This window comes from Anser anser, assembly GCF_964211835.1.
Source record: "Anser anser genome assembly, chromosome: 6".
Taxonomy (NCBI): domain Eukaryota; kingdom Metazoa; phylum Chordata; class Aves; order Anseriformes; family Anatidae; genus Anser; species Anser anser.
In genome coordinates, this window is record NC_139726.1 from 28,360,664 (window position 1) to 28,381,084 (window position 20,421).

A 20,421-nucleotide genomic window follows, 5' to 3' on the forward strand; every position below is an offset into this window, starting at 1 on the left:
GTTTTTTCACACGATAACAATAGGGAAGTGTCAGAAATCTCAGGCTCCCGTTATCAGAGGCAGAGTCTAAAAAACATTTTTCAGGCTGTTTTCTATTCCCTGTTGCCGAGTTGTCAGCTGCAGTGACATGGCTCCATCACTCCGCGACGAGCAGTCCCAACAAACAGAAAATGATTTCCAACTGGCAAACACGCTGTTTACTTTCCAGAAAAATTGCACTTTTCAATCTGACAGCTGATCAAGGGATCTCCTGCTGCTGTCAGCATGAAGAAGTGTTTAAACACAGGGATGGAAGTTTAAACATTTTCTCATTATCACAGAATAAAAAAAAAAATTAAAAAATAATAAAAAAATACAGGCATTGAGACTCTTCGACCACCTGCTGTGCGAGTAATGAAGCTGTGTCACATGAGCAGCCGGCGAGGACTTTTATCTCTGCCCCAATATCATTACTGAAGTGACACCTGTCACATGACCCACATCAGGGCTTTCATCTGTGCTCCCCAAATGCGGTGCTGGGTTGCACCGGGGATTTTCTTGGCGCTTTTTTTTTTCCCTTATAAAGAGCATTGCCCACTTGTACCACTACAGGCAGGCTTTTGCCAATGTTAAAGCTCTCTGATTTTTTTCTTGGGGATATGTAATTTGGCCAACAAACTTGCTCTGGCCTGAAGTAAAACAGAATCTTGGCCTGGGAACAAAGTTATTTCATTTACTTCAGGATGTTTTTAAAGCAAATATTTAAGTCTGCTGTTAAACTCTCTTTGCATAAAAGATGATGTTCTCTAAATTAAAGGATTTCTCCAAAATTTCAATTTGTTTTTAATTTTTTATTAGGTGGTGAGAAGAAACCGTTTGATGACCCTCATGAACAAAAATCTCCATTTACGTGCACTTCATAAACTCTCACCTGCTTTACCAGGCTTCCTACCTCTGCCAAGAGAAAGTCAGTTTTTCTGGAAAAAGGTCAGTCCTGCACTTCTTTACCAGTGTCTGGGATTTTTTGTGAGGTTTTCAACAGCAAACAGCTAGGTTTGAGATGGGCCCACATACACCATAGCAGCACTGAGCATTTACTCAACAGAACCTGTTCAGTCATTACCTCAAAACAGAACACCAAACTTCCAGATGTGACAGGGGTTGACCACCCTCAAGAACTGGATGTGGGTAGGTTGGAGATACTTCATGGTCTTTCCCTGCTCCTCCTTTCCCACTCCACACTCATTCGTGCATGAAATGTGGTACTTGTTTGACCTCTTCATAATCTGATGCAGCTCACTAAAGCAATGAAAAACTAAGCCAGCAAAAGAGCGAATCATTTTCCACCTGTTTAGTAAATTATATCAGCTCATCAAGGGATTAGAAAAGTGCCAGAGAGCAAAAGAGAGAAAGATCATGATGCTATAAGCAGGGAGAGAAATGGGGAATCAAGACCCCCTTTTTGGGTGGCACTAACTAGGTACACGGATTCAGATGTGTGTCTTGTTCACTCTTCCTGACTCATTACAGCACTACATCCATTTTTCTGAGAGCTGTTGTGCCTGAGATTGGGCAGGCCAGGGGATGGAAAATCTGCTGAGATGAGTGCTCCTGATGTAAACAGTAGTCCATTAGTGTGGGAGAGGAGTGGTTCTAGGGCAATTTCTCTCTCTGGTCTGACATATTTAGGGCACTGGGCCTCTGATGTTGGGTTAATGAACAGAGGAAGAGTGCTGGGTTGCAGCCCATCCTTCTGCCAGGGTCTGGCTGGCTTTCCCACCCTCGAGATACAGAGGTAGCAGGTATCACTTGGCCCTTTGGCAACCAAGCATAAGAGCTTTGACCATTATGGGGTAGCAGCTATGCAAAAACAGCAAAGCCATTCTCTCTGCTGCTCCAGGGCAGAAGAAATTTACCACTGATGTTCTGATAAACACCATGAGGAAAGTGCTTCAGTTCCCATCATTAGATTCTTTGCTGTCCATGCATAACAAATCCTTTAATTTAACATATGTTGAGCATTTAGTGTCTCCCAGTTGGGACCAGACATCCAACCATAACCATGGCAGGCATTAGAGATCTTGCATCTTCACTGCTCTTCGCTGCCATCTCCAAGAGAGCAAAAGGCATGTAGAACCCCCCTGTCTGAACCTGGGAAGTGTTGTAACTCAGTGTAACTCAGAAGTGGGGAGCTATCTCTTACAACACAGCCTGCAATCCACCTTTGAAAAGCATCTTTTCGTAGCAGTTTTTAGAAGCTTTCTCAATGCCACAGCCAGTGCCAATGTGCAAAAGAGCTATTGTTTTTCTTCAAAAGGGGTTGCAACTGCCCTTCTCTTCACAAATAAACCTGTACATAGGAACCTGACACAAAGATATACGCCCAGGTAGAATTCTATAGGCTCTAGTTGGATCTTGCTTATACTGCTGTGAGGTCGTAGTAATTCCAGATTCATTGCAAAACAAATGAAATGTGTAAGGTCCTGATATTGAGACAAAATTCATTTTAGTATTGCGAAGAGAAATCAGGCATCCACACTAACTTTGAAAGTGCCTGGTACTTGGGAGATCTGGGTCCATACAATCTAGAGGTAGAAATGCTTTTGGAACATAGCTGGCTTTTTTATCAAGACAGAGATCATTAAGGACTCTGATAATAATGTAAGGAATAATTCTTGTGCTCTTAACTGAGCAGTGCCTGCAGCTAGCCTGTATGCCTTTTTCTCTGTAATTATGGATTTAGAAAGGGCAAAGGGGAACGTAAACATCTGTGCTGCTTCCTGCCCAGATCTGCAGTGATTGGTTAGCACTCAGTGGACTGGGGCAGGGCTAGAAATGTAGCTTCCTTAGCACAAAATGCCTTCTTCCTGCTCTTTCTATGGCTGCCACCCATTTCTCTGGTGTTTTATCATAGCTCTATGACAAGTTTTGTTTCAATACCTCAATGCTCTGCATAATTCTTACTCAGAGAAGTTCCCCCGGTCATGCCAGTGATACTACTCAGATGAATAAGAAGTATTCAAGAAAGTTTGCATGCCTACACCTTAAATGATTTAGCTTTGTCTTCCTTTTTCCTTCCAGATCAGCTGTGAGGTTATACTGAGGTTTCTGGCTTCTGATGTCCCAGAAGTGAGAAAAAGTATCCCAGATAACTGAGACCAAGCAGCCTAGTACATGAATGCAGTAAGTTGTTTTTCTGATTCTTCCAGTAAAAATTCTATGAGAAATTTCACAGTAACTGTAGCTGGGAAAGAGCTCCTCGTCATTTCCCCATGTATCTTGATCAGCACTCACCTCAGATTAGTTTTCCTTCTCATAGTCTGTCAGCAGCCCTGAGATCAAGGAGATTAAAACACCCTGGTAACTCATTAATGAGCTAGGGCTCTCTGCAACAGCTGGACCAGAAATGGCCTGTATTTGGCTTCATCTTAGTTCTTTGCCATCTCCCCTCTGCTCATCAACATGTGCACGTATTTGGGACCCAGTATAAGAAGACCCCTGAATTCAGCTCTGAGCAACCAGTCTGCAATGCATATGTCTAATGCTCTGCTGGTGTGGAACCAGTATGCTGGTAATCCTGTTAGTGATGGCAGAAGCTCCCTCTAGGAAATTATAACAAATAGTCTTAAACAATTCCTTTTGTTGACAACTTTATCCAAGAAACCATCTTCCCCGGAGACTTCACTCAACTTTTGACTAATCCCCTCCTTCCCGCAGGAGCTCTTTTGTTGAAGGAGATTGTAGGCAAACGCCAGGAATGACAGGTCTCTGTAAGCCTTGGATCAGCCTCTACATTCTTTCAATTGTCAGTCCCCATCTGTCCTGTTTGTACATCGATCTGCTGGTCCAGGGATCTCTCTATTAAGTGACACATGGCTGCATTTATTCTGCAAGTCCAGTGTCCAGACTCTGCTGTTACATCTTCGTTGCCAAGTCAATCTTTCTGACATTGCTTTCTGAAAAACAAAAGGCAGGACATCTGCACGCTTTTCTTCTACTGAAAGGTGAATCTAAAAAATAAGTCATCCTGGACCATACTCCGCCCTCCTTTTATACGCGCAAAGATTTTGTTTCATTTCATCAATACTGAGTTATTTCAAATGTCCTTGTTATAATGGAGGGCAGAATCTGCCCCTGTTGCAAAGGAATTCTGTTAGAATAAAAATACATGGCCTAAGTCCTGAATCAAAAGGACAAATAAATCCTAATGCCAAATATTCTCAGGACTAGCAACTTCAGTTACTTTGCTTTCTCTTTGCATTCTCATCCAAAGTAAGCATATTCCAATGATCCATACGTTTCTTCTCAGCAGGTAGAGGGAAGGAGGTGTAACAGAGTAGAAAATAGGTCGCGTATTGGCACGGAGCGTATATCACTCTGGGATAGGGGCCTGGCACTATCTGGTCCCTTCCTGAAACCAGGAGAACAAGGAAGAGACTGTGATGATGTTTTCTCTCTTACTGTGTGTCTCTGGGTCCATGGATTCATGATTGAGCCTGGTATGTTTAGTTATTTGGTTTTGTCTGTTTTTGTAACCTAACTCAGGTTGGCCAATGAAAGAAGGCTGGCCAGTTTTATTATGTTCCCAGGAAATTCCATTCTCTCATGTACCAGCGTGAGGCTGTTGTGCTTTAGATGCCTATCTACTTCTGATTAGATTTGAAAAAGCACACAGAACCCCCTGCTTTCCATTGGTAGCCTATTAAAATGACAAAAAAATTACCGTTTCATTTTAACCTTGCTTGCATGCAGGAATCCAGATGCCTTAAAAAAAAAAAAAAAGTTTAATAATCTGAAAACATCACTTATAGAATGTTTTCCTGTAATTAACTGCAGAAGAAAACTTGAGTTGACATTTGAGCTTTTTTAGTATGTTCTGTAAGCAGCCTAAAAAAGGAACACAAAGGAACACAATCACTTTGAAACCAGGTTAATATTAAAAGACAAAAAAAAACCAAAAAACACTTAAGAGGATCTCCTACTTTTTTCATGGTTTCACTATTTTAAATTATGTATTTGTGAAACAGTCTCAAAATCAGGTAAAACTGGCCAGAGCCAAGTTCAGTAAACACTGAAGCATGAGTGCCCTCCTCAAGTGAGTCGTCCCAGAAGCTTTAATGGAAATGACAACCATTTTTTTGGCAGGATTAGTTCCTCCCTGATCACACAGAGTGAACAGCCGCCCTGTCTGCCCTTAGCCGAGCAGGTGAGCAGGGAATGAATTCAGGCTGATTCCAAAATCCAATCTGGCTGCAGTGCTGGCAATGTCACGTCCTTCTCGAAAGGACTCAAGGCTGTCCTGTCTGCCTGCTGTTGTCCATGTGATGAGGACAGATGGAAGAGAGTGAGGCTGCGAGACCGAGCAGTGAGTGCTGGGACCTGATCTTATAGCAGTAAACACCATCTACGTGCATTTGAAAGCACAGAGGGGTGGCTGAGGTTTCTCGTGCAATCGTAGCTAGGTTGCAGGCAGTAAGTCAAGCTAATTTGGCCATAGGATCAGCTTCCAGGTCTGCCCTGCAAGCACAGACCCAGCCAGCGACACTGACTGGACACATGCTGCAACAAAAGCACAAAGTAAACATAGAGACAGGATATATTACAAGGTTATTTTCCTGTAACTTCTTTCAATAACAGTGATTTTAAGTGATCTTTGAGTAATAGAGGTTTTCTGTAGCAAAAAGGAGATGAAAATCGATGATGCTGGAGCATCATTTTAAAGTGTCTCATACTAAATTACAGCTCAATTAAAACCAGGGATGTTACAAACTAGAGATTTTGCCTAGCTCTGGCACTTACATAGGAAGCACATTTTATCATAAATTTGGCTGATCTAAACTCTATTTTGTGATGTTGGTCCAGTGTTATGCTGACACAGTGACACAGATGAAATCAAAGTATGACCTATGGCAGGGTAACTGAATTATATTAGAAAATGCCCAATGTCTCCTTCTAGCACCAACACTGTTTGGAGTGCTAAGGAAAAAAGACTTCAGTGAGAAATTCCAGTTTGCAGATCAATGGGTCACCATGGCAGGGTTTTGTTGAGACAGGACGAACCCAAGAAAGGTAAAGCTATGGCTTTATTCATTGCAGTGGAGGAATGTACATATTGTCATAACATCCATTGCAACATTGCTGTTCTCCCCCCTGGGTAGAGCTCTTTGTCATTTCTGGTACTTCATTGAGCAAATTCCATTGTGTGTTAAATCAAAACAAGTAAGCTATGAAATGTGAACTCAATAGACATAGACAAAGGCAAAAAAAGCAATTTGGTCAGTTAAAACAATGTGGAAAAGAAACCATATTTTGACTGGGGAGGCATCAGAAGAAAGGGCACTGGTCTGAGATTCGGGAATATGACAAAACTAACCCAGACCTCCCATCATACTACTGTGCAGTGTGCACTGGAGGCCACTGGCTTGCCAATCTCTTCCCTCTGAATGTGAGAAAATTTCCCACTTTGTCCTCAGCCTGGGATGTGGTGATCCAGCTCTGGGTATCGGTTTTGCTTTCCCACCTTCAGTGCCCAGAGGGATTCATGTGCTATGGATGATGGCAGCAACTTTGGCAGTGGTAACCACATGGTTACCCAAGAAGTAGTCAGTCATTTCTGCCTTCTACCAAAACTTGCTTGAACCTTCTGAGAGATGGCCTTTTTGGTAAGGAGCAGACAGGTCACAGATTTCAGGTTGCAGTCTCACTGCTGGAACTGTGAGCACTGATTGTCCTGGGGGGGGGCGGGGGAGGTGGGGGGGAAGGTTAAAGAAGCTGCAGAAAGGTCCTTTTCCTTCACTGTGCTAATAGTCTTCTGTGACATTGCCCACAATATGAACTCATTCAGGATCCTATTTCTCACAGCTCCATTCCTCCTGATTTTTTTGGAAAAGGATTTCTTTAATCTAGGCTCCGTTCTCTAGAAATCTCATCTATGATTTCTTTTCTTTTTTCTTTTTCTTTTTCTTTTTCTTGGAGCAACCAGCAAAAGATTATTTGGTAGAACGGTGGTGGGAATGCAACCTGCTAATCAAAAGGATTCAAATGGATCTATGCACTGCCAAGCTCTCTCCTTCCCACCCAGCGGAGGGGGGAAAAAAGAAAAAAAGAAAAAAGAGATAGAGCGAAGGCACGGAGCTTCTCTCCTTCAGCAATCTCACAAATGCAAAACCTTCCACTCCAGTGACTCCTCATTAACTTACCAAATCTGACAGTCTAATTATCGTAGCTGCTTCACGCTTAGAATAAATAAATACTAAAGTGGGTGTTTAAAGAAATTGAGCAGTGAAATTCAGTCATCTAGACAGTCAATAGAGAGAGAGTTTATTTTAAAATTTTATATTCTTATGTATTTATATCATTTTAGGAAAGATAATGAGATAGTTGTCTTTCAGGCTAATTGAGTTCCTAGGCTCATGGCTGCTTGCTGTCATAATCTCAAACTTAGCTTTAACTTTGTGCCTCAGAAATCTGATCACTGCATCCCCATTTGCTCTTTTCTGCTGATAACTGGGTGAAGGCAGAAGTGCACCTGAAGATGGGAAATGAGTACATGGGAGTTCCAGTCTGGACGTCTTTCACAGCAAAGAAGACAATTAAATCTCCTTAGATTTGTGTTTAAGAATGTTAAAAGGAAAGTGTAAGTTAAAGAAATCTCAGATATAACTTTGCAATTAGACAAAATACAGAAAAATGTCTGCCAACCTCTGACGCAATAGCGTCTGCCTCTGTGAAGGGTATTGGCAGCGCTCCCTCCCAGAGCAGTTCATCTCCCTGAACAATAGGACCTTTATAGAGATTCTCTGGCCTGAGATCAATGGGAGTCAGAGCATTTGATCCATGTCTGTAGGACTTTGTTTCCACATGTCATGTGGGCCAAACTTTGTGCCACTTGTGCTTTTGCAAGAGCACGAGCAAAGGAAACCTTCCTTCTTGTCCTGTCTTTTTCGTCGCCCTGTGCTCCTGAACAGGGCCTGCAATCTGCAAGCACTATGGCTGCTCCAGACTGATGTCCCGCAAAGAGCTTAAGCAGGACAACATCTCCAGAGGTCCATGCCCTTGGTGCACTGCTTCCTGGAAACATCTGCCATGATGTTGCAATGGCTCTTTCTGAGGATCGTGGCTTCATGTCATAATACAAAACCTCAGTGTCCTCTTGGTATTTTCATAAGCAAATCTTCCACCACTGTGGAGATCGGGCCAGGAGAAGTGAGGGATGTTTTGCCTGAATTAAGTAAAGATTGGCTTCAGCAGTTCACAGAAATGACTGCTTCTGGTTCAGGAGTGACAGTCGAGTTGCTACTCAACACCAGCTTTGGTTTATTCCCTTACAGACACACTATAAACCAGATTCATACACCTGGTGAGAACTTCAATTTCTAGGTGTCTGTATCTGATTTTCAGTGAAGGATGTCCATTTTCTGTATGCAGAGGTGGCAAAGCACGCAAGCCAAAAAATATAAGTGAGTGTATAAACCTTTCAGCTACGTAGGGGAACACAAGGAAAGCAGCCAACCCAAACAAGGTGTCTGTGAAAGCCAGCTCTTCATTATACATGCCGTGTGTTAACATCTACCAGAGCTGGCTAATCCCAATGGAAATGGGATTTTTGGTAGGTGATGGTTTGCAGCCTTAACCTCCCCGTTGCCTACACTTGCTTTGAGTACGATTAGATGCAACAGGCACTAAAATGACAGTGTTCTGTCAGAATCAAGAGAAAATCCCTCCTCCTCCTTGTCTCTGAAGGCCTGAATAACAGGAAATTTTAGGAGAAACAGTACAGTATCACCTGACACACTGGTTTTGAATTGCTGAAGTGAGACCACTTGTACCCAAAAGGGGCAAGTCCCTCCTAGCCTGGGTTGCCCTGCAGCCTCATGGCCAAAGCTCTCCTCACAGTCTGTTTTCTTGGGAGCACACTGGTGCTAATCCCAAATTGCACTGCACACCTTCCCTGCCTGTGAGACTGTTCTGAAGCATTTGAGACCAAAAGAGATGGAAATAAACAGAATTTATAGCTAAGAATAATAAGCTGCAGTGGTTACTGTGTCTGACGTGACAGCAGAGTGAGATCCCTTCTCAGGAGGCCCTTTGCACTTCAGGGCTGACACGGAATTGAGAGCACAGCTTATGCTTTCTTGATTCAAGGATCTCATCTTCCAGGAGTGATTAATTGGACAGAAGACAGTCTGCTTTAGCAGGTGGCAAAGGGTTAGGCTGAAGTTTTATCAGAGCTGCTGTAGCACAAGGCTGCACTGCACAAAGATAATTGTCTCAGGATTGGCTTAGGCCAGAAAAAGGACAGCAAATGCTCTCAGGGGACAGAGAGTCATCTTCTCTTACTACAGGGGTTACTCTTTTTTCCTAGCACTTTGCACCCAGGTGAGCCTAAGCAACAGCAACCTGTTCCCCACTCCTGGAGCTGACCAGAAAGCAAAGAGCCCCCTGTTCCCCTGCCCCCATTCCCAGGGCAGCAGCCAGTGTCTGGCTGTTCGCATTCCCCTCGGTAATCAGCAAGATGCTATTCGAAGGGGTTCTTATCTTTTAAAACTCTGATTTCTCCAATTATTTTTTCCCAGGAATTGACCTTTGAAAAATATCCTCTGGCTTCCAGCTTGTCATAGCAACTTATAAAAAGGACAGCTGTGGCTACAATTATTTCATAACAATAGAAAATAATTTCTTAGGGGAACCTTTTATTTTTTTCCGATGTTGTTTCCTGCTTACTCTCTCACACACCTTGGGGTCAACCCCCTCCTCCTTTCACCTTTCATCTCCAGCTCATTCTTTGCCCTTCTGCTTTAACTTTCTCCTTCAGAGGACGGGAACTAATAGCCAGCATCCTCCAGAACAAAGTAGGCACAGAATATGTTTAAAACCTGCACTGTGTTATCATAGCAACCAGAATTTTAAAATGATACAGTTAAATTCCAAAATAGCATGTTACCAACATGACACAAGAGAACAAATGTCTTACACAATTATGGCACTAGGGGTGGCTGCATGGGGAATTATTCAGAATTGCCTAATTTTTACAGGCTTAATGAGTTACTCATGAATATGGTCTTGCATGACCATCCTGCACTTGCTTCAGCCCTGTGCACTTTGATTCTGCTCCCGACACGTTGGTTGCTATGTTAACGCCATGCAGTTGCCTGTCCACAAGGTACTTCTCGCTGCAGTATGGGGGATAATAAATAGGGGATGGTGTAGAAACCCAGGTGAATCTGTCCCCTCTCTGGAAATGTGTCTGAGAGATTGACACATTATGCCAATCTGTTTTCTCATTCCTTCTATTTCTTCTCACTCTCTCCCTTTCTCTCACACTGTCTGTCTCTGTACCTGTTTTTTTCCACACTCTCTCTCTCTCTTGGCACTGACACTTTCATCTTCTCCCTTGGGGATTGGAGATGTCACTGCGGGAAGTGCTTGTCCGCCTCTCCGGCAGCAGCAGAGCCCTGTGGCTTTGACAAACCTCATTTAATTGGGAGGAAGCCAGGAGGGTTTGAAAGAACTGAAACATCCACGAAACTCCTTTTATCAGGCATAATTTAAACTCTGCATGGAAAAAACCCTATATGTATAAAGAAAAGTCAACTTCCCTCCTGCTGTGAGTGCTCCCCTCCTCCCCCCCCGGCACAGGCAGGCTCCTGCGAGATTCCATCTTTTCATTTTTCTAAAAGTGTCAAAGTAGATTTGTGCTCTGTGGCTGGGTGAACAGAAAAGGAATGCAGATGTCTCTCACTCCTGCACACGCACACACACAGCACCTTCAGAAGGATGGCAGTTTGGGAGAGATGCTAGCTGGCTGCTCCTTCACTTGGGATATGTCACAGAAGCCAGAAATTAAGTTTTCAAATAGCTTGACAACACAGTCCAAGAAGGTTTCTTCTTAATTGCCCCTATGTTAAAAAACAACAACAAAACACAAAAAAACAGACTGCAAAACAAACCAGCGTAGCTGGTGCCCAGGAGGCAACAGAGCATGCTAGGGCTCTCTGGCCTGTTCCCCAACACAAGGGAGCTTCTCGTAGTGAGGAACAGAACCTAGAGCTTGAGAGACCCTGCATTTATCCTCAGCTAAGGGCAGGAGAGTCAGGTCTGTGTGCGATGTGTCTGTGTGACTGTGTGCTTAAGGCAGCTAGGGGAGAAGAAAGTAAGGCAGGTAAAATGGGGGAGAAGTGGTGTGGCAGGGTACGAGGAACAGCTGTTGCCTCTGAACATCAAAAGGGAGCGGGAGGAGCGGTCCAAGGGGATTGGGGCTAGCACATCGTGCTGAGCAGCTGGGAATTCAGGCCATCAGGAGGGACCGGCATGTGAGTTACACTGAATACACAGCGTGAGCCAGCCCGAGGAAAAAGCTCAGGGCCCCTGGGGTTACAGAATGGGGGAGAAAGGAACTATCAAAGCATGTACACCTCAGCTTTGAGAGTGCACCATGGTGGCATCCCATCTAGGTCCCCTTCTATTATTAACTCTGTGGTTGAGTGGAAGAAAATGGAAAAACAAGCTGTGGAATTTGCACTGGGATGTAAATTTTGCAGCATACAGGAACGGGGAGGGAGGGCAGGCAGAAACAAAGTGTCTGGGTCCAAAGTACTGAAGAGACTTGTAATAAATGGCATGTGAAGTAGGTCATTCTTGGTGAGGTGAAATCAAGAGTTAACTTACCAGAAGGCACCTGATAGAGCTGTGGAGGCAGAGGGCTGAAGAAGCCATGAAGAAGGGCATCTTGTGCAGAGATCTGCTGTGGAGGGAAGGCTGTGAGCATTCCGGAGGCCAGATCCTCTGCTGATGGCACCCTGCTCAGCCTAGGAAAATGGGAGGAAAAAGTGCAGGAGATGAGCACAGGCCAGAAAGCTAGAATCAGACTGGACTCAGACCTTCTCAGAGCTTAGGGCAGAGATAGTGGAGGGACTCAGGGCATCTGGGTCCTACCCCAGATATATGGCTCCCATGACATTTGCCTTTTCATGGGAGCTTGATTATGCTGGAGTATATATGGAGGATCTTGGCTTAGACTCATCTTTTCAGGAGAATTTTGAAAATAAATTGTTATTTTTTTAAAAAGGTTGTGAGTAAAAGGGCAAATGCTGCCAAGAGGACTACATTTTACGTGGCATAACTGGAATGTCAGAGGCTGGCGTTAACAATTTACAGTGAGAAGTGCAAGTGCACAAAATTACCTGACTGGCCCACTGAGCAGACTGGAGTTCAAAACTAAAAAAATAAAGAAATACCCTTTCCCCATTTCCTACCCTAGTACCAGTCATGCAGCTGGTTGTAAAATGTGTTGGGGATTCAGGGGGAGGAATCTGTTTTTCGGGATGAGACTTTAAAACAGATGCAACACACACATGCTCTGTGCCCAGCAAATACCAATGCCAAGTGGCTGCTTCCTAGAGAAGCACACAGCTGGGGACAAGGAAGTGGAGGAGAGAAAACAAACCAACAAGCAAACAAATAAAAATGGTCATTTAGTTTTACAGCTTTTACTTTGTTTGTTTGTTCTGATCAGGTTTCAGTATCAGGATGCCCATCAGATCACAGCCTGTTGTGCTTCCTCCCTCTGCCCCCCCGGTGCTTCCCTCCACGTGACACCAGGGCTGGGATCCCCCCACCCCACACTCCCCCTCCCTGCACAGGACATTTGATGTGCTGGCAGTTCTGTTTTGAGGGTATAAAATGTAAAAAAAAAAAAAAAAAAAGAAAGAGAGAGGGTCTAAGAAGCATTTATAAAAGGTATCCGGCCTCACAGTGGTAGGTAACTGCTGAATTCTCACCTCCAGCAAAACAGTTTGAGCTCCTGCTGTTTGGGGAGCAGGGATGGGACAGGGAGCCGAAGCGTTCAGCCTGAGGCTGCTCACCAGAGCTGCACCATGGGCTGCCCTGGCCGTGGCAGGGTCTTACCCGAGCCCCTCTGCCCCTCGGGCCCCGCTGCTGCAGGCTGCCACACCGGGCAGCGAGATGGTTCGCCGCCTCCCACTGCTGCTCAGGCTTCCTGGTGACAGCTGAGCTCTGCACAGAGCTCCCCTTTGATTTCCTAATTGGCCGTGGAGACTCATGGCTGAGCAGCCTGCATGAAGCAGCTCTTTCCTTCTTGAGAGCCGAGCATGCTAACGTGGCCGTTGGGCCATACCGGCATAAGGACGCTGTAGCAGGCCTGGGGCAGGCCCTCGTGCAGCCCAGAGCTCGTCAGCATGCAGAGGTAATGGAGCCTGCCAAGGGATTATGGCCAAAAAGCAGAAGTGCAATAGAGCAGAGTTTCAAGGGAAATAGTTATGTCTTTGTTCGGACTAGGAGAGGGCCTGTTCTGTTCTAGGACCTGTCTTATCAGGGTTTGAGACATATGGAGCTTTGTGTCTTTCTGAAGATGCGTGTGACAATGGCTGGCATTTTGGCAACCTGTGCTTTGCTGAAAACTTCAGCATGTTTGTTCAGCAATTCAGAAGAGTCTGGGAAACCCAGCTCTGCAGGGCAGCCTAGAGCAGCACTGAATCCAAAGCGATGAGCTGAACAGATAATAAACAGCACTGCTGAAAAATGTGGCTACATCCACAAAAGACAGTTGATTCTTGACCTGTGTGTGAACACAATCGTGAGGACAGATCATGTCTATCCTTTTCCTATGCATTTATGAAGCCTGTTGTGTGCCAGTGCCCCCTCAAAATCAGTTTGAGGGGATGCTATTTTAATAACTCTCTGAGGTACATCAGGGCACTTTGCCTCATAAATTTCTTTCACTGATCTGTATAGGCATATATGCATGTACGTGTGTGTACATATAAGCTTGAGAAATGCTCTTTTCCCTGCACACTCTCGGGAATGTTTGGTGGTGTTGGTGCTTGCTCGAGCTGAGGTGTGTAACCATGGCCCTTGCCTTGTTGCTTTTGGCTTCTGAAGAATGTGAATTTTCCTCTCTTAACTAATCAGGGGATCGTTTCATTGTCTCAAGTAAATGCTGTCCTGGTATGTCTTCCTTACCACTAATGAGTGCTGTTCCTACAGCATGTTTCTAGAAAATAAAAACGGGACAGCACAAAGTCTGTCTTTGGTCTGGGCAAGATGGCCTGGGAAAGTAGGACCTTCTGAATCTTAGCTGTGTCCCTCAAAAAACTGCACGTAATGTCCTTCAATTGCTGCTTATCTGAGAACAATCACTTATCCTCAGAGAGTAATAAACCCACTGTGTGCCTACCTCTACTGCGATCTCTTGGAATCAGTTGCTTAGCTGACGTTAGATCTGCTTGTTACTACAGAGCCACTTCGCTCTTTCTCAGCTTGCCAAAAGAGCTCATTTCAAGTTAAATGATTGCATAAAGAAACAAATAAACCCAGAGGCCATTTTGACACTGCCGTTACAGGTAGCTTACCTGTCACAGATCACTCAGAGTCTCTGAGGTCTCCTGGAAGCAACCAGCTCTAGAAAGTGTAATATACAATCACAGGATGAAACAAAAATCAAGCCAAAAATCATTCTTTGAGCCCTTACAAAAACACGTGCTTGGAATTTCAAAGGGCCCTATAGAATCTGTCATCTTAGTATTTATAAATGTACATTATTCCTATAGGACTTGAGTACTAGCATTGATGTTAATAAGGCTGTTCCAGTTCTGTAACCCTTTCCTTTCACACATTGTGAATGCAGGCCTTGGGCCTCCATCTGTTTCAGTGAGTCTTTGCTTTGACTTCAATAAATTCAGTACAAGTCCCCACGTCCTTTGCACTGAGGAAGCAGAAGAGGTTTGCAGGCCTGCATCTCCAGCAATTGTTTACCAAAGAGCTGCTGAGGTTCTTGTATTCCCATGTGGGCATGTGGGGCTTTTCTGCATGGATCTGCTGGAAGGACTGGGGATGAAGCAAAGGCACTTGGATCCCACTGTTTTTGCACACTGTTCTTGCTGTCAGTCCCTCACTAAGTTTGTCATTGATCATGTTAACCATTTTCATGCATGCTTTGTACTTACTGATTCAAGCATCTCTAGCAGACTGGAACACTGTAGAGTTGGCACTTTTGGGAAGGCTGTGTTGTTGTTGTCCGGTTTTCAAGGACATTTTTAAACATTTTTAAACGTTAAATAAGTGGAAGAATACATTCTTCAAATGTTTTCTTACAACCCAGGGATTTTCACAAGCTTAGATATGAACAAATGACTTACACTTGGAAGATTACCCTTCCAGCTGATTAACAAAGGCATTTTCTTGCATCAGGAAGGCCATAATTTATGCCCAGCCACATTTTCCTGAGCACCATTTCTGACAGCAGAGATGAAAGGTGCTCTAGCCATGGAAATGAGAGCAGGAAGGGTGGTGCAGCCCTCTCTTCCAGCTAGGGCCTGGAAAAGCATTCCCCACAGCAGCGAGACCACCCGGAGGCAAGCACCACTACTCTCTTGCCAGTAGACTGGCATATAACAGCCTCCAAGTTTGGCTGGGGCTTATCCTGCACAGTCCTAGAGCATCTCCCCCTGCTTTCTGTCAGGAGCACGGCAAGCTGCTCAGCTCAGCCACACCATTCAAGGACAGAAGCGTCCAAACGCAGACGAAGCCAGAGTCCCCTCGGCCTTCAGCCTGCGTGGCCATTTCCAGGGCAGCAGGCCCTGGGGCTGGGTCAGTCAGTGTCTGACTTCAGGCACAGACAATTTGAAAACGTGCAAATGACTGAACTTTCAGCACTTAACCTTTCCAGCAGCAATCTTTCACCATTAAGCCAGGCAAGCAGGTTGTTAAACCTGTCTATCACAGTGTAAGTAACAGGTCACAACTGAAGTGCTCTCCTACACCCAAATACTAAGGTAATTGCTGAAGCAGTAAATGGCTGTATAATCTGGGATGGGATTCAGGACTGCTTAGGTGCCAGAGCTCTGGAATTACCACCAATATATAGAAGTTATATATCTTTAGTAGCCCCCTTCCCTAGTCAATCACCGAGATTAACTCTGGCAGGATGTTCCTCTTGGATCACTGTTAACTTATTCTCTGGATCCTCCTTCTTTCACTTTGCCCCCTCAGCTGTAATAAAAGTGTAGAAATAAATTGTCCATATTGAGTAGAAATGTAAAGTTTCCAGGAAAAATAGAAGAAAAATGAGTTTAAATGGGTTTGGAAAGGCATAAGATTTTTTTGCATGAGTTAGAAGGTTTAACCTCTTCACAGGGCTGGCCAAAAGCTTTCAGATGATGCAGCTTTTAGCCAGAAAGTTCTGCTTCAGTGAGATGGAAACATTCCATAGCAATATATCAATTTCCTTTAGTATTTAATTAAAACGTCAAAATTACTTAAATATTGTACTTTACTGAAACCTTTTAAAATGAATATTCTTTAATAAGTTTAACATAAAAGTTTAAAAACGCAAGTTCAGTTGCTAATGGCAGGGCAGAGGGTTTCAGTGATATCTAACTGAAACATCACTTTGTTTTTATTAAGTAAATTTCCAGGATTAACATTCCAAACAGGAAACAAGATTTTATTTACATTACAGATAGAAATATCTGCTTGCTTACTGGGAATTGGGAAAAATGTCTGAATTATAATCTTTGCTTTATCTTGACCAAGATTCTTTACTTTGATTTAACATTTATATAACACAGAGATTAATAATTATCTACAAGGGGTAGTATAAGAGTCAGTGAGCCAACTACTGCTTTCCCTGTCCAAACAAATATCTCAGTACAGAATTCTGCTTGAGTGAGGACCGACAAACTTGCCACTTCGAGTATACAAAGCTTTGATTATAAATGGAAGATAAGGGTAAGAAAACATTGTGTTTCTACTCAAGGATTTAATGCAGTTAACTAATCCACTTTAAATCAGTTCGGATTAATCTCTTGACTGACCCCATATAGACAAACCTGTAGAGGATTCTGAGGCCCCATTCTGTTGAGCTGGGTAAGAACAGGGCAGTAAATATCTTCCCTACTGTAAAGATTAAGACCAATCTAAAACCGTAAAACAATGCAAACAGCTACTCCTTAAAGGTGAGAGAGATCAGACAAAAATGTGGATGAACTACTGATTTAATCATTTTACAGTGATGATGTACACACATAAAATGATGGGATTGCATAGGGCTGATTGTTTTTTTAACAGTATGAGTAGATCGGAAAGGTGGTGCTTGGGTTTGTTATTTTCTATCAGCATGCAATGCAGTGTGTGCTAATGAGGAAATACCTTCCTATATGCAAACCCAGGTGGAAGTGGCTAATGAACTGATAATGAGGCAAGCAAGCCAGGGGACAAAAGTTAAACTTTCCTAATTGATGAAGAGAGAGAAAGAGGATGCCTTTTGCTGCTGGATGAAGGTGCTGAGGTTGCAGGCTCACAGAGAAAATTTCTCTCATTAGTGAAATCTCTGTGGCTGCAGGACAGAATCAGAGCTCTGTCTGTGTGGCAGACTGTAAACTGCAGCCCTGTGCCCAGTGCCAGGCACATAGGGAGTTTCCCTGCAGCTTGGCCAGCATATACTGTGCATTAGTTACAGTGCTGCTTTTCCCTTTGGGATCAAAGCCATATACAGTTTATTATGACAATAAAAAATTCATCGTTTTAGAATTCAGTTTCCAACCATCCCATTTATTAAACGAAGCATCAGCATAAAAAGTGAGATTAAAAACAAAAAAAAAGATTCAGAGTTCAGACTTCATCTGCATTCTCAAAAATGTTATTTGAAGTTTGTGTTTCAGTGCCTGCTGCTTGTTGCCTCCATCTGCTGGTGGCAGTTTGGAAAAGCAACAGATACTAAAATGTGCTCAGGAAAAGTTGACCTCGGAAAGCGTCTAATCTCGTTCAGCACAGCAAAGCTTACCGACGTTTGAAAAATGATAGCAAAGCCTGCAGACATTTGAAAAACGAGGCTTAATTTAAAAACGGTTGCTGCATCTGAAGAAGTGCAGTAAAAAACTTGTGCCGGTGAGGTGAAATGATACTACCTGGCACAGGAAACTTCATTAGTCAGCCTGTGCGATAAATCAAGGCTCACTCACAGCAAGTTATAGCTCACTCATAGCAAGCTCATCGTGTTACAAACAAATAAGCACTGTTCCCTCCTCTTTGCAATCCAAATGTCGGGAAAAGGAGGCATTAAACGATGCATTGGGTGCTCCAGTATTCCCAGTTTGGCAGAAGCACTAGCTTAATGTCATGGGCTGTGATTCCTAATCCTTTCCTGCCCTTGACCCCCGCTGTCTAGATTCAAACTTGTAACCATTAATGGGGCTGGATCAAAACAGTGGCCTTCTGGTGTCACCAGTGGTGTTTAGAGGGGATTTAAACTCCCTGCTTTTCAGCGCAGTGAAATGAACACAGCAGTAGATTAATGCAAGGATTTGAGCTCACACAGCATGAGAGCTTTCAAAAATAGTGTTAACAGAGCTACAACTGCCTCTTTCAGGGGAAGCAAAATGAGGGGAACAGAACAAATGAACAAACACAGGGCAAAGCCTTGTCGCTACGGGCAGGGCTCCTAAGCATGGGGAGCTGGGGAAAGGGCCAGCGAGTGCACCGAGACGTGGGGTAGGAGCTCTCCCAGCCCTTTGCCTTCTGCAGGAGCCAGTCCTGAAGCCAAGGTGGGGGGAATGCTGTGCTTTCAGGCTCCATGGCTGCGTATAACTCACTAGCCCAAATCTCCCTCTCGGAGAGCGAGTGGGAGATCACAGGCTGCAGGGTTGGCCAAGGAGGAGTTGCTCACCCATCTTCCCTGTTGACCTGGGTTCAGGCACGGGCTGAGATTTTGGCAAACTGTAGGCAATGGGCATGAGGCCCATTTCTGAACTTCTTTGTGCAAGAAGGCACAGGGGCATAGGGCGGACAAGTATTGCCTTGCACTGTTCTTCCCTTGCCAGTTGCCCATAGAGGGGGCAGGGGAACTGCCCTTCCTAAGCTGTGCCTGGCTCACAAACCCCACGCTGTATCTCCTCCTCTGCAGGGTTTGCAGCAGGATGTGCATCAGCCCACAGTAGTGACAGGAAAACATCTAAAGGTTTCCAGTTTTCATTTGAAAGATTCCTACTAACCCACCTGGCCCAGGAACCCTTCCAGTAACAACCTCAGTCTGGGGCTGAGCCTACACTGCTGAATCCAGTGGGAGTTTTGCCATCAACTTCAATGAGAATAGGATCACACCTCAGAGCTTTGTTTTGCGCGTGTTCGTGCTTTGCCTCAGGCAGGAACCTGTTTGTTTGTTTGCTGCCTGTGCTTGCTGTGAACATCAGTAGGACTAGCTAAAAGCATTCAAGCCATCAGATTTGGGGAAGCCTCCAAAGTTTGTTTGCTTATCTGAACTGTCCCAGGCACTCAGATTTGTACGGCTGGGCCTGAAAGAACCTCAAGATTGAAGGCTTTCTCCGGCAGGCTCCGGAGTTTCACCTGGTGAGCGTGTCCTGGGGGAAAGTGGGCACTTGTGCTTCAGGGAAGCAGGGGAAGCACTCTGAGCATGTGAATGGCAAATAGCTTTAAACAGAGACTCATTTGCCTTCTTACTGGCAGCCCTATCAAAAACTAACTTGATTGAGTTCTTGACTAGGGCAAACAGTCTAACTGTATGGGAATAGCCTTATCCTAGCCAGAATGGTTTTTATATCCCAGGTTTGAGCCAAGTGCTTGGTTCCACTGCATGACTGGAGCAGCTCTGAGCCCCTTTGGTAGGCTCTGAGGAGGGGAAAGGGATGCTGGCTCTCCAGCTGGCACAGGTATTGCCCCAAACACTGGCTCAGTACCCATCTTCCATGTTATTGGTAGCACGGAGGGATGCTTTCCCAGGAGGGTGTCCTCTAACTGCTGCATTTCTCTCTGAGCCAGCCACAAAAGGCACCAGCATCACAGGATCACAGCACAGGTCAGTTCTGCCCCACTGCAGTCCATTAGGGAATCTTTCTGTCCACTCTGATAACAATTCAGATTTGAAAACTGCTAATAATGACTTTATGTGTCTTCATGGGATCTATTTCCATGCTGCCTAGGTGCCTGTCTTCTCCCTCCCAGCCCTGCCACTGGCACCCTCCCCAGTAGCAGATAGCACTGCTACTCAGACAAAACAGTGCAAAGCTCCGGGCAGTTCGGGACATTCAGCTATTCTGTGTTGTCTGTACTAGTTTCTCCATTAGTTTACGGTTTAATGCTTGCATTTTTCAATTGTACCTGTATATAGTATCAGGATACCTAATTGGCTTCACTAGAGTTTTTGGCCTTGTATGCACAGATGACTGACGTCAAAAGCTTCTTTGTGACCAATTTGTCCCACACATAAGCATTTCTTTCCTCCCAGACTACCTTTCACGACTTGTAGAGTACTCAACCAAGCCTTCAACAAGTTAGAGAAGAAAGTGCTTCCTCCAGCTGTCTGCTCTGTGCTTGCTCCCTGTCCAAATTAAACTTGCTGAGGACAGCGACACATTCCCATTTCACGCTGGTTTGATTAATGTGTCTCAGCTAATTGTGTGAAGGATTCCA

General features: G+C 44.4%; 2 protein-coding genes across 7 annotated transcripts in view; one reads left to right on the forward strand and one right to left on the reverse strand.

Annotated features, from left to right (window-relative positions):
* Positions 1-20,421, forward strand: part of ALS2 (alsin Rho guanine nucleotide exchange factor ALS2) — a 224,019-nt gene that overhangs the window by 141,885 nt on the left and 61,713 nt on the right. For 5 of the 6 annotated variants that reach the window (XM_083842224.1, XM_083842222.1, XM_083842219.1 and 2 more), the window contains 2 exons: positions 838-966; positions 3,061-3,162. The gene's annotated coding sequence lies outside the window, so the exon portion shown is untranslated. The remainder of the gene's footprint in view (positions 1-837; positions 967-3,060; positions 3,163-20,421) is intronic. The other variant, XM_083842223.1, reaches the window with a different exon arrangement.
* Positions 3,173-20,421, reverse strand: part of CDK15 (cyclin dependent kinase 15) — a 38,920-nt gene continuing 21,671 nt past the window's right edge. Inside the window, 4 exon segments of the mRNA XM_083842333.1 lie at positions 3,173-6,709; positions 11,647-11,786; positions 14,349-14,362; positions 14,366-14,397. Of these exon segments, the coding sequence (XP_083698459.1) occupies positions 6,600-6,709; positions 11,647-11,786; positions 14,349-14,362; positions 14,366-14,397 (296 nt within the window). The 3' untranslated portion in view covers positions 3,173-6,599.